This window comes from Rhea pennata, chromosome 1 (assembly GCF_028389875.1).
Source record: "Rhea pennata isolate bPtePen1 chromosome 1, bPtePen1.pri, whole genome shotgun sequence".
Lineage (NCBI taxonomy): Eukaryota > Metazoa > Chordata > Aves > Rheiformes > Rheidae > Rhea > Rhea pennata.
Window position 1 is genome coordinate 114,447,001 of NC_084663.1, and position 13,048 is coordinate 114,460,048.

General features: G+C 43.5%; 1 protein-coding gene across 2 annotated transcripts in view; it reads right to left on the minus strand.

The window, feature by feature from the left end:
- Nucleotides 1-620: 620 nt before the first annotated feature.
- CYYR1 (cysteine and tyrosine rich 1) overlaps nucleotides 621-13,048 on the minus strand; it is a 55,730-nt gene continuing 43,302 nt past the window's right edge. For both annotated transcript variants that reach the window (XM_062598086.1, XM_062598077.1), the window contains exons 3-4: nucleotides 6,465-6,622; nucleotides 621-3,348 (exon numbers count right to left, since the gene is read on the minus strand). In XM_062598086.1, the coding sequence (XP_062454070.1) occupies nucleotides 3,215-3,348; nucleotides 6,465-6,622 (292 nt within the window). In that variant the 3' untranslated portion in view covers nucleotides 621-3,214. The remainder of the gene's footprint in view (nucleotides 3,349-6,464; nucleotides 6,623-13,048) is intronic.

A 13,048-nucleotide genomic window follows, 5' to 3' on the forward strand; every position in this document is an offset into this window, starting at 1 on the left:
TGACTAGCGGCCAGCAATATCTGAACTGCAGGAACTTGGAGTATGAAGGCATTGAATAAATTACATGTTTCCACACAAAGAAAATAACTCTGAATGTATAACAACACTTCAACTTTTTCAGCTAGAATCAGCTTTAGTATTAGCAAATGTTTACGCAATTTTTCTTTGTTCTCTTTATTTTTACAAATCTTTCAAACCCCCTCCACCTTTTTGGTTATCTCAATTTGCTTACTTCTTTGCAATGTAAACATTATCCTTTTTTTGAAGAGAGATTCTACTTCATATTAGTTTTTAAAAGCAATATCTTTATGCATTGTGCACTTAGCAAGGACAGGAGATGTTGTGTCCTTTGAGAAGTAAAATCACCATCTGCTATTGCCATATATATATGGATCTGCACAACATTAATCAGCATCCTAAAATCAACATCCTCACTAGTGTTTTCACAGCAAATAGATTTTTTTATCACTATGAAATTTTCAGGCTGCTATTTCCATAACTTTCTCCAGAAAAGACATGTGTCCACTCTAGGTACTCAGGTCACCATGACCTCTATGCAGTATCATCAGAGGCAATATGCAGTCTCAAAACTGAAAAATAGAGGACTCTTGGCCAAAGAGTTTTATTTTCCAGAAATGCCTTTTTATTTAAGAAATACGCTCTATAGCTTGTTCTGACAAATGTCACAGTTGGGGAAATTCTTCCTCTAAGGGAAGATTTATGATCTATAAGATAGTTTTCTTTTTCAGGAGACTGGACTCATCAAATACAAACTACTCTTTGATTTGAAGGTCTGCCTGTTCAGTGTTATACAAAAAACATAAAATACAAGAATGGGGGAAATGAAGATACTCATTATTTGTAGGTTAGTTTTTGGCACAGAAACATCATCTAGTGTGATCAGCTGTAAAGTGCTGGAGTATCAGTGTGGAATTGTGTGAAATAGGATTTCCCACTGCGAAAATGTTGCTTATTCTGTTATTCACGCTGACCACAAGCCCAGACAGGAAGGTTGGCAGGCACACCAATACCCCAACAGATGGCTTAAGTAGGGTCCGCAAAAACACCATGCGCAGAAGGTTGCACTTTATGGGTGAATATCAACTGAGGAACATCTATCTTTTAGAGAGGTCATAGTAGCAACTGAAATGTTACAGGATACAGCCCAGAGCTGAAGTAAATGTAAAGATAACCTAGTTCTGGACTTGTCATCTCTGAACAGCACAACAGAAATGAGAATATAACTTTCCTTCTTTGGGGAAGACTCTAAGGAACCAGCAGCCCAGTCTTCCTCTGACTGGGTTACAAATGCCTGGACAGCTAATGGGCCTCTGCTTCAAAGTGCAGTTGGCCAAGGGCCACAGTGCAAATCCTCCAGGCTTACAGTGGTGAGAATTGAGGCCATTTATGCTTTCAGGTGGACTTTTCAAGAAGATATGGGTAGTCAGTTCAGAAAGGACAAACGCAATTACAAAATTTGAGCAAGACCAGTCAGTAAGGTCTTGGATACAAGAGGGCTTATGACTAACTTGTGTACGTAAAGTTACAAGACTGTTTGAATTCTTCCCTCAATTTGGACTGAATGCCAAAGATATGCCTTACTTAGAGGGTGATGAGAGCTCTTCAGTTAACTTCACTGGGCTACGGATACCACTTTTTGCAAGCTGTTTTTTGTATTCATTAATACACCGATAACACCTGAAAAAAAAATGAGGGCTACACTGGACAACATTTAAACACATTCTGATCTCCAGGAATCAATGGCAACCTGAAGTCTGTCTCTCTGAAATGAATCTAATGCCACTGCTGTCCCGAACTGTAGGTGCCATATGTTTTTGTCACCTTCCACTATTTTGGTTATAAAGTTCTCAAGCAGCCCAGCCACCCAACTCAAATGGAAGGAGTTCAGTATTTTTAAATCCCTGGAGAGAATCATTTGCTTTGTGGTTTGCATATAAAATTGAGAACATGCTACTCTTATCATCAAAGGATGATGCTTTAGGTAAGTGGATAGTCTATTCTGAAGTCAAATTGCTGCTGGTGGATTAGAGTGTGCCCAACAATGACACGGATCACTTTATATCATGAATGTCTGTAAATTACACATAGAGACTACATGATCTTGAAGTACGGGTGTGTGTGAACTACTATTCTTGAACTATGTGTATGAGGAATGCAAAAACTATTGTGTAGTAACTTACAGTTCCAAGATGCCCAAGACAACATACAGAAGAAATCTGATGCTCACAGTCTCTTTGTTCATCTCTCTGGTTAGGCTGAATATCATTATTACTGCAAAGCAATAATCAATTTTAAAAAAGCTGGGTTTTATGTAGTTTAGTCAGTAATCCAATCGAAAGTGAAATCTGTGATGTTTTAATAATTGATTTGTATTTCTTCTCCTGCTAGTGAGTTTTCCTAAATCAGTATTTTTTTAAAAATGAGAGTTATCATTTGGTGATAGAAGAGCATAAAGGCTGTGTAGCATATGTCCAATGTATACAGAATTTAAGTCCAGATAAAAATAAATCAGCTATAAATTAGTGTAATCCACATATAAAAAATGCTCTTTACATTTACACTTTAGGCCAGAAGCTAGCCTCAACCGGTTTAAAAGTAGGCACTTAAAACAGCCTGCATTTGGCTAAAAATAATACCAGTCATTTTTTGACCACTGAGCAACTCCGAGAGCACTTGTCTTTGTAATATATTTATCAGGTCAATACGCACAGCGGATGATCTGGTGTTATCACCCTGAAACGGAAGCAGCAAACAGCTCGTCCTCCTTGTTCACCTCATTTCGAAGCAAGGCAGAGCGGACGTTTGCAGGCGGCGCTTGGGACGTCCTGCCGGCCCCGTCCCGGAGAAGCGCCGGGAGCCGCACGCGGCGTGCTGGGCGCGGAGCTGCTTCAGTGCCTGCATCAGGAGCCCGCTGGAGCACCGCCCCATCCGTCCGCCCCGTCCGTCCGCCCCGTCTGTCTGCCCCGTCGGGTTGCCACTGCAGCTGGGCGCCGACGCCAAGCGTTTGCTTCTCCGGCCGGGCGCCGTTCGACCTTCAAGGGCGATGAGTGGCAACGCTCCTCGGCTGCGCCAGTGCCCGGCCACGTTGCGGTGCTGCGGACCCCCCATCCCGTTTGTCCCTGAGCCAAAACCATCCGTCCCTACGGCGCTGGCTGTTCCAGGAGGCAATCGCTACCAGTGCGGCGCCGCTTCACTATTTCCCTGAATATCCAGGGTAGGGAGGGGGTGGAGGGTACTGTATCGAGGTCTGCGGAGTTGGGGTGTAAGGCGGAGGTAGATCAGCCGGGTAGTCCATCTCGTATTCGTAACTGTACGGCGGCGGAGCCACTGGCACGGGGGGAAAGAAAAAAGCATTAGTTAAAAATTAATCTTTTTTTTTTCATTCCTAGGCCCCTAAGTATTTTCTAGTTAACATTCAGAGACGCAGACAAGATGATGCAAGTCTCCTGACAATATGCTTTTTTGTTTATTTGTTTGTTTTCAGGCTGTCACCGTACCATCACTGGATTTCAATGCAAGTGCCTGCTTACAGCCCCTTCCTTCACTGCTTATCCCCATCCCTACAGGCGTGTTGTGCTGGTAACACTGCTCAGGTTGCCATATGGCAAATGACACCAGGGTGATGTGGCAGAAAGCTTAATATTTCAAGGAAAGGAAAGCTGGAGTTTAGCAGATTTATTCCCTTTCAGCAGCAACATGGATTTATCTCAGACTGACTCTGTAGCCAGGGCCCTCGCGGACCTTCACAGACCTCTCGAACTGCCTGTGGATCCCCAGGACACGCGCAACCACATGCCAAACGCTGTGTAACTCCCCTGGCTGCACAGTGGCATTACATATCGTAAAAAAAAAAAAAAAAAAAAAAAGCCCAACATCTTCCCAGGATGTTCCTAGGACTTAGGCTGCGTAAGAACAGGGCTTTCACCTTGTATTGCCCAGTGGAGAAATCTGAGGAGAGCCTTGTGTTTTAAAGCAGGTCAAACATTTATGAAAGAATAAAAAGCATTCATAAACAACGGAAAGCCTTTCTCAACTACTTCTGCTAACCTCGGAGAAGGATTAATTCAGTGATCACAAAGACAGTAAATGATCTGGGAATATAGCATGGTAGGAACTGAAGGCTCCACACCAAGACCCTGCTAGAGTAGTCTCTATGGATTTTTAGCTCCAAAGACTGTTTTTTCATAGTTCATATCACTGTGAAGGCTTTCCTATCCCCTCCCTGGAGAGCTCAAGCAGACTGGCGCTAAAATAGCATCTTAATAAGAGAGAAAACAGGAACCTAGGATGTTGCGAAGGAGGGGAAGGAGACCAGGATCCCTATGTGGCAGGAAAAACACTCCCTTCTCTCCAAAAACCTGACTGCCACTGTGGTTGAGCCAAAGGAAAGGCATCCCATTGCTCACCATTCCTGTCCCAAACTGCAGGAGGGAGTGCTGGCTGCAAACACCACAAAACCAGGCCCAGGACAATCATTACTCCAAGCTTGTTAATGATGATGGGGAACACGAAAATCACTTCAGAGGTTGTCCCATCTGCCAAAAAATGCTGCCTCTGAGAGGCAGAACTGCTCAAATAAATGTTGGCACCAGGAACAGGGTGCAGGCAGAATCAAACTGCCTGGAGGCGGATAGGTACTGTGTGAGTCAGTGCAGCAACAGCCTAGGCGAGGAAAAGGCTAGAGCCCCAGAGCCTTCATTTTGTTCTTGGTTTTACAGCTTGTGGTGACTATTAGCTTCTAAAGCAGCTCTTCAGCAATTCATGGTGGGGAATATTGCAGTTTGCTTTCGTTACTCATCTCTCTATCTGAAACAATGTTGCAATAATAAGGATGATTATAGCTGTGTTTAGTTTAACTGGAAAGTAAGTGGACGAGGGAGAAAATAGATGCTAAGAGCAGTGATTATGACGAAGGAGTGCACATTAAATATTGGGCAGCATGCTTGTAAGCATATGTAACGCACCTAGGGTTTGCTGCAATCTTTGCAACAGAAGGGAATATAAAGGCAGGAGATCTCTTAGGGTGGGAAGGAAGACTCTGTGCATGAAACACTATTGCTTTTTATTACAGTGAACTCTCAGTTATCCCCAGGCAATGCTCCTAGATTTGTAATTAATCGTGCCACCAAAGCAGAAACATAGCTGCACTGCACAAACACTGCTATGCTGCTTCTGGGCCAGCTTTGCTCTTCAGCAACGTGGCTGCTTTCCCGTGGTGGGGAGCCCAGCCAGATGAGCCTTGTGGATCCTGCTGGCACGGTGCAGCCCCACCTTGGTGCTCCTGTAGCCCTCTCCCAGAACGGAGCGAGCTGGTGAGCATAGTACAGAAAGCAGCTCTGCACAGAGCTAGCATAGGTAATGCTGGACGTACCAGGTCTCGCTCAGCATGGGCATGACAATACGGCAGTGGGCTCAGGGCAGAACCAGCAAGGGGTCCCCACCACACCTTGGGGTACCCTGGAGCCCTGGTTAACTCTGTGCCAGATCTGGCTTGGGCTCTATGCCTCCACTGGTGCTGCCCTGCACCTGACACACGGGAGCAGGGTGCAAATCCACCTCCCGGCTCCATACGAACAAGCCAGCGCGTCCAGAGCTAGGCTAGAGCTAGCAAGCCCCACCAGACCTCAGCTAACTTTGCCCAAGGCACCGCGGGGGTATCTCCGTGCTGTGCTCCAGATTCCCATCAGTTGAGGCATGGCACCAGGCGGGTGCGGCGAGCCAGCCAGATCCAGCACAGCGTGCCAGCCTGCAGTCCCTTCTGGGACAGGCGGCAGGGCACACACTGCAAAGCTGCTCGCCCGCCTTTGTGGAAGTCAGCTGGGATTCAAGGGGATCCGGCCGGGCTTGTTAGCTCTGGCTGAGCACCAGCCACCTCCGACTGCAGCTGACTCCCCACGGCACGACTCGGAAGCCTTTGCACCATCACCCACAGACCTTATTATCCAGGTTTTCCCCCGCCTGTGGGTAGGCCAGGCCCCCATTATGCTGGGCAAAGAGAGGGAGCTGACTGCACGTGAGCATGAACAAACACCAGAACAAGAACCCAAGCGGGAAACAAGGGATCCATCATCGGAGGGCTGCTGGCACGCTGCGGAAGCCTACACGGCACAATGCAGCACTGCCCTGAGCGCGGTCTAAACATGCTGCTGCGGGCACCGGAAACCATGCAGCTGGGTTAACATGGCACCCGGCCAGAGCTAATTAGCCCACTGAGTAGCAGAATAAATTAGCCCAGGCAGAGCACTGCTCTAACTAACGCTGTGCGTGCCGAGCTGCCCCGAGCTTCTCAGCAGGGAGTTGTGCCGCTCCCCTGCTGCATGAGAAAAGCCTCCTTTTATAGAAATATTCACATCCCTGATCTACTGTAAAGTCATAACTCTCCACAGATACACTCCTATCATGACCACAGGTGCTCTTGCAAGGCTGCAATTTAGCTTCCTTACCTGGGTACGTGCTGATGGTGTTGATGTGCGTCGTTCGGATGACCCCTACTCGAGTCCCGCGGTTGTTCTTCATGCACATGCAGATACAGATGGCAATCCCAGCAATCACTCCCATTATAAATACTATACCGAAAACAATTCCAGCTATTGCTGTGCCTCTGCAAGGGGAATGGAAATATGCAGTCAACATCAGCCAAGGAATGCTTAAAAATCAAAATTCTTTTCTCAGGAGTGGCCCTCATTTGAGCAGAAAAGTGAGTATTGATTATTGAAAATGCTGCACATACTGACCCATGAGGGTATCTAAATAAAAGAAATGGAAAATCCCAAAGATTAAAATGAGAAACTCTTTCAAAGTCTCACCTTTGTAATTGTGCCAGAACACACTCCTCCTGGCTGAGTGTATGTTAAAGCCATGGCCTTCTGCATTTAAGAATTTTTAAACACTACCAAGAATAATTTCTTATCTTTCTCCTCATCACACAAGACATTTTTTTCCTAATGATATTGGTACAATTTTCTTTTTTAAAAGAAAGAGTAAGTTATCCTCAGTAATATATTCCAGAAACATCCCAAAGCACCTGCACGCTGCGCTTCCACAGGAATGTTTTTGTCATTGTTTTATCTCAGGTCAGAGTTCCTCTGCTGCACTTCTGAGCCTGCAGATTAAGGAGAGCCTCCTCTTCTTGCGGATGAGCAGCAAGAAGCAAAGCAAATGGTCATTCCTTCACATTGCTGTTGCAGCAGTCAGCACAAGCATTTGGGGCTTAAGCAATTTCTCTTAAAATGGTCCTGAGGAAAGAATTTAGCTCAGACCCTGAAGTAATGAATCAGACTTTCCTTGAAATTATATAGAGAAAAGAAGCCTTACAGCACGGACACACAGGAGACAAACCTGACTAACAGCACACTGAAGAGCTCCTAATAATACTGAGGGCAAAATTAGCCTTTCTGATGATGCACCTTGGTTCACTCAGGCTTGTTGTCAGGCACAGGGAGTGAAATATGTATTACATGAAAGACATAGTCAGTAATTTTATGAAAACAGCACAACACACTGTCAGAAATATTATTATTCTGTGCATCACTGTATCTTCTAGCACAGATTTTAAGTAGCAACCTTGCTGGAAACTTTTCTTATTGGACATTTTAATCAATCTAAATTGATAATTTAGTCAGCGTGAATAAGCTCCACTAGGAATTATTGCAATGTGGAGAATAAAAGAGACACTGTAAAACTACAAGGATAAGTATTAAAAAGAGTCTAAAACATAGTCTAGCTTTCCCATATAAGTATTGGAAGAAGTAGCAGGTCTGATTTTCAAAACACTGATAACCTACTGGCTTCCAAAAAGTCGACAAGAGTAAGGGTAGACTCAATATTTGAAAAATCAGACCTTCTACTTAGGAATATAAATATGAATTTAGGAGCTTGTTTTTAGGCCGTAATTATTCAAGAATAATGCAGTATAGTATAGTATAAGTAAACAGAGACAATTTGCTTTCTTACTAAAACACAGTGCCAAGGAGTTAAATTACCTTCTGTTCTTACGTAGCAATGAATGTAGAGTGTGCAGGGAGAATACACCTGTAAATATTTTGCAGTATATATAAAGGTCTAATTTATGAAGCCCTAACTCATGGCAGAAAGTATTTGGTGATGAAACCAGTAGCTCAAAAACCATTTTGGTATGCTGATGTGATTGTGTATTTTGGTATTAACCAATAACAGTAACTTAGAAGCAAACCACCAGGGGCAGCAGGACTCTTGCTTCTAACCAAAAAACATAGCCTGAAGCTTTCAGAAGATGTGACCAGGTGACCTTCCGGTTTTCACATTTAGTTCTTTTTTTGAGAGCAACTGCTGTATAAGAAAATGGTTCATTTCAGGAGACACTTTAATACACTATTCCTTTAATTCCAGAAAGTTTTCTTAAAATACTGCAATTCAAAGAAGCCAGGCATAATGAAAGGTACACTTACTCTGAACAACAGTAGAATACAACAGTACAACTACATTCGTTAATTGGATGAATCACTGTGACCCTTCCTGGGAACGCCGTACCACAAAATCACCAGGAACACCGTTATGCTGAAATAATCCATTTCCTAGGCGCAAGAAACAGAACCAAAGACTACTGCGGGCTGCCCTAAGGATCTACACTGTGTTTCTTCTTTGAGTAGCGCTCACTGTTTCACAGGACATACAGTCCAGGTATGTTCTGCCAGGCTAACCTACTCCATCCAGAAACTGAAACCATTTGCTGCATTTTTAAGTGACTGTAAGCCAAGGAGAAGGTGACATCCAGTCTAAAGTTTGGCGCACGTGGATAACACACAACCTTGCACATACAGCACATGCTACCTTCCAAGAGCTAAATGAGAAGTTCCATAGTAATAAAGCTCATTTTAAATAGAGTTTAAGTGACCTCCAAAGGAGAAGGTGTCCCATCAATTCCAAGAGTGTTCAGCAGAGTGCCATTTGGTTGCCCTAATCAACAGGCTGCGCTGGCGCCTATCAGACATCCCACCCTCATAACCTCATCCCGCTCTCTTTCTGCATAAACAGTGACTGCTCCCACGCAATACTGCTCTGCTAATATCATTGCAGATTTAGGGGTACTTTATATGAGAAGTAAGTGTTCCCAAGGAAAGGAACAAAGAGGACAAAATGTCTGATACCTTCTTCAAACAGAGCTTCTGCCTCTCCTGAGGTATTAAGCAGATACTTGGATCCCTGTCAACTCTGTTGCTTTGGAGGACAGAAGAGAGACCTGAGGACTCACTCACAGTCCTATTTTTTTCTGTTTGTAAAGGCTTCTTAGTATAAACACAACTGTATCAGCAGGCAAAAGACACATCTGCCAGCCAGCCAGCCCAGTTCAACAGGCAAAACAATGATTATCAGCTACACCATTTTTTGCTGACTTCACCATAGCTCCTGCTGGTGTAGCCATGAACTGCAGATGAAAACAGTCACCAAAGAAAATATTCACCAGCTTCGCTCTGCTGACAAAACTAGGAAGTGCAAGTCTTGTTCAAGGTACAGAAATCAGGCCAGAAAGTGATTTAAATAGCTAGACCCATTGCTGTTCACAGATTCATGTTTTTGCACTGCAAGGGTAAATTGAGACCACCTATGGATAGTTGAGCAAAGAGAGCCCAAAACATGGAGCAAAAGATGTAGGTAACTTTTTAAATCCTGTTATAGCCTAACTGAATATCAGCAGAAAGCCTTTCATTGGCATTGGTGGGTTTCAGATTAAACCCAATGTCATACATTTTAAATTGCTACAGAAGTCAAATGCTTCAGTTTAAAAGGATCTGTTTCAGAGGATTTTGAGAGAAGTATTCTAACGTTATAACACTGACAGCGAGTCAAACTGTCAACATCCTCATTTGGAGACCTGGAACACCTGCCACTCACAAAGACACCAAGATAAGCTATGAGCACTCTGCCTTTAAAAAAATCAGACTGCACGTTCCCTGCATCAGATTCTGGCAATGCTACAGTCCTGCAATAACTGTTCTGGGCATATAATACAAAAATAAATTGTTCTTTTTGTGGAAAGCCTGTGGTATGACTAGAACGTATGAGGAAAAAAAAAAAAAAAAAAAAAAAAGCATGTCTTTTCTTACAACATGGCCAAGTCTCCCTTCATGCTATTTGGGAATTTTAGAAAATAAGTATCCCATAAATAAATAACCATTATTTCATACTACAAAATGCTTGCTTGGTCTGCATCTACTTGTCTCATAGATATATTAAAATTCTACACAGTGAACAGAGAGATACAGATTGTATTTTTCATGCTATCACCACTGCAGAGCTTTTCAAGAGAAACTGCCTAAGAGATAAAGGGCATTAAAGCAAAAGAAGACCTAGAAACCAAATAGCAGAGTCACATAGCAACTAGCAAGTTTGAAAAGAAAACTTTGAAATTAAGCCATTTAAAGGAAAACATTATGCAAGGTCCTTTAAGGCAACAAAACATATGAAGAGAAAAACACTGCCATAGAAAAAGAATGTACAGGAAAGTAAAGAGGGAGAGGGTAAAAATATTTTTAAAGCAGCAGAATGTCAAGAGAAATTGTCAAGGTGAAAATCAGATATTCAGAGGAGAAGCTTTCCCCTTGCTCTTATTAACACCCTGCTGGAAGGAATGTAATCCTTTTGTACAGTTCAATATTTCTGCCCAGACAGAGCCCTGTGCAGGGCTTCAGGCCATTTGCTGAACAGCACCGAAGCATTGGAAATCCTGGAGATCCCCCCATGCTGGGGCCTTCACCAGTGCTCCCTGCAGATGGCCCAGCCAGAGCGGACTGGGGCCCAGGATCAGCGAATTGGGCTCTCAGGGAATTCAGTGACTGGTGGCTTTTATACAAGCGGCAGAAGCATCACTAGTCATTGCTCCAACCTGCTAGAGACAGATGACTGAGAGATTGAGGTCTCCTGCTCCTTGAGGTCTTAAAGAGTGGGAATAAAGTTCATTTAGCACCACTTTCCCTTCCAAATAATTTGGGAATTAGGCAAGCAAAGCAGTGGTCAAACTTGCTCAAGTTAAGATGAACACTGTAGGGGGAGTGCATCTCAGAGGCTTAAAAAATTATGTCTGAGTTAGTTGGAGTTTCTTTAGAGGAAGAATGATGACTGAATAGCTACCCTCACACTCCTGCCCTTTTTCCATTTGCTGTCCCTCACTATCAAGTGGTTTCTCTTGGCTTCTTTTTTCCTCTAGCCCTTTCACTTCCTGAAAGACCTCTACAGGTTTTCTTAACCTGGAGAACCCAATAGGGACCATGGCCAAAGATGCCAGGGAAGAGTGTAAGAAAAAGGAGAAAATATGTATTTCCCTTGTGACCTCTTCCAATGTTTAGCAGCTCAGCAACAAGCTGAGCAAAAGCTCAACAAACAAAGACCTTTTTTTCTTCTTTTTTAACTATCACTCAGCAGGTTGTCCCTTTGCAAATCTGCCCAGTTTCCCCCTGAGCTTGGGTAAACTTCTAGCATCCACAGCATCACGCGGCCAGGAGTTCCCCATCCTGAGCACACGCATAAAGAAGGACCTCCTTCAGCTCAGGCTGAACCGCCCGGCCGCTGCTCTCACTCGAGCCTCCCAGGTCTCAGCTCCTGAGCCACCAGCTGCCCTTTCCACGCTGCTCACAATTTCGCAGCCTTTTGACTGTCACAGAGTCGGGAGCTAAGATTTTATGGAACTGTTTACCATAACACCAAGTCTCATTTCTCAAAGGCCATGTCAGTGCAGAGCCAATCATTTTGGGGGGCGTTAGGCTTGTTTTCCCCTATGTGTATTACGATTCTGTTATAGGCACTGAATTTCCGGCCATGGTGCCCTGACTCATGTCCTCTGCAGAAGCAGACAGGCTAAACCTAGCACAGATAGATTTAAGCCCCAAGTTTTTCAAAAGTCCGGCTCACTCTGTAATGCTGTATCAATTTATAGAATATCATTACAGAAGTGGTGGAAAACCTTACCAGAGATGCATTTATATTGGCATAGAGGTCTTTTCATGTTATAATAGCTTATGCTAGCAATTTTACAGAAATTTGATTGAATATGGCAAGAGGTTGTTAGAAGCACACGAAGATCCACTTTTCCTTCACCATATTTCATTTCCATTTCAGTGCAAGAAAAAGGTGCCATTTTAATAGTCTTCATTTTGCTCGCCTCATCTTTTCCATCTCATCATCTATCCTAATTTCTAGTACTTTTTTTTAAGTTCTCCAATTAACTTGTTGCCAATTCTTTCAGTTTATGATTTGTTGGCACTGAATATCTAGAATAGCACTAGTAATAATGCATGAAATACATTTTGGAATACTACTACTAATAAATACTTTTTAAATTTTTTCCCTTTCAAGCATTCAAAAAGGAGCTGATAAGAGATTTTTAAAAACTCATTCTCTGAGGTAAAATAAAATAAAAAAATCAATGATCTTTGATCTTCTGATCCAGCCATTGAAGTCTTGAAAAATGTACTCTTTGGACTGCTAATCAGATTTGAAGGTATTTTGGGGGAGGGAATGGTGAGTTGTTTGTTTATTAATCTGGCTGGCAAAGCCTGGTGTGCTGGGACTGACAGCAGAAGTGCAGCAGTCTCATGTGCAGTTTTCTCCTGAGGACGCTGGAGCAGATGGACTCTTTCTGGCTGGTTTGCAGCTACCTACAGTTGCCCCTTAGTTTTAATAGGGACAAAACTATGCTATAGGTGCCTGCTCCTCCGAGAGCCTGATTTTGCTCTCCAGGGCAGTTTGGCTTTATGATGGGCGCCTGGAGAGCCCACTGCAGAAGCCAGTCAATGAATGATTGTATCAGCCTGGGTCTCCCCTTGCTAAGCCAACAGCTTTCTCACTACAACCTTTTGCAAACAGGGAGCACAGAAACTTGTGGAATGAGAATCTGTCCAATTTGGGAATCAGTAAAATAGTCAGCTAGCTGCTGCCCCTGCTCTAAATTAAATAATTAGTTTGCAGAGTAATAACTCAAATTTGCTAGGCTTGTCTTTGAAATGTTACTTTGTGAGCTGCACTTAGGCAAAGTTCATACTGGTACTTCCTTTAA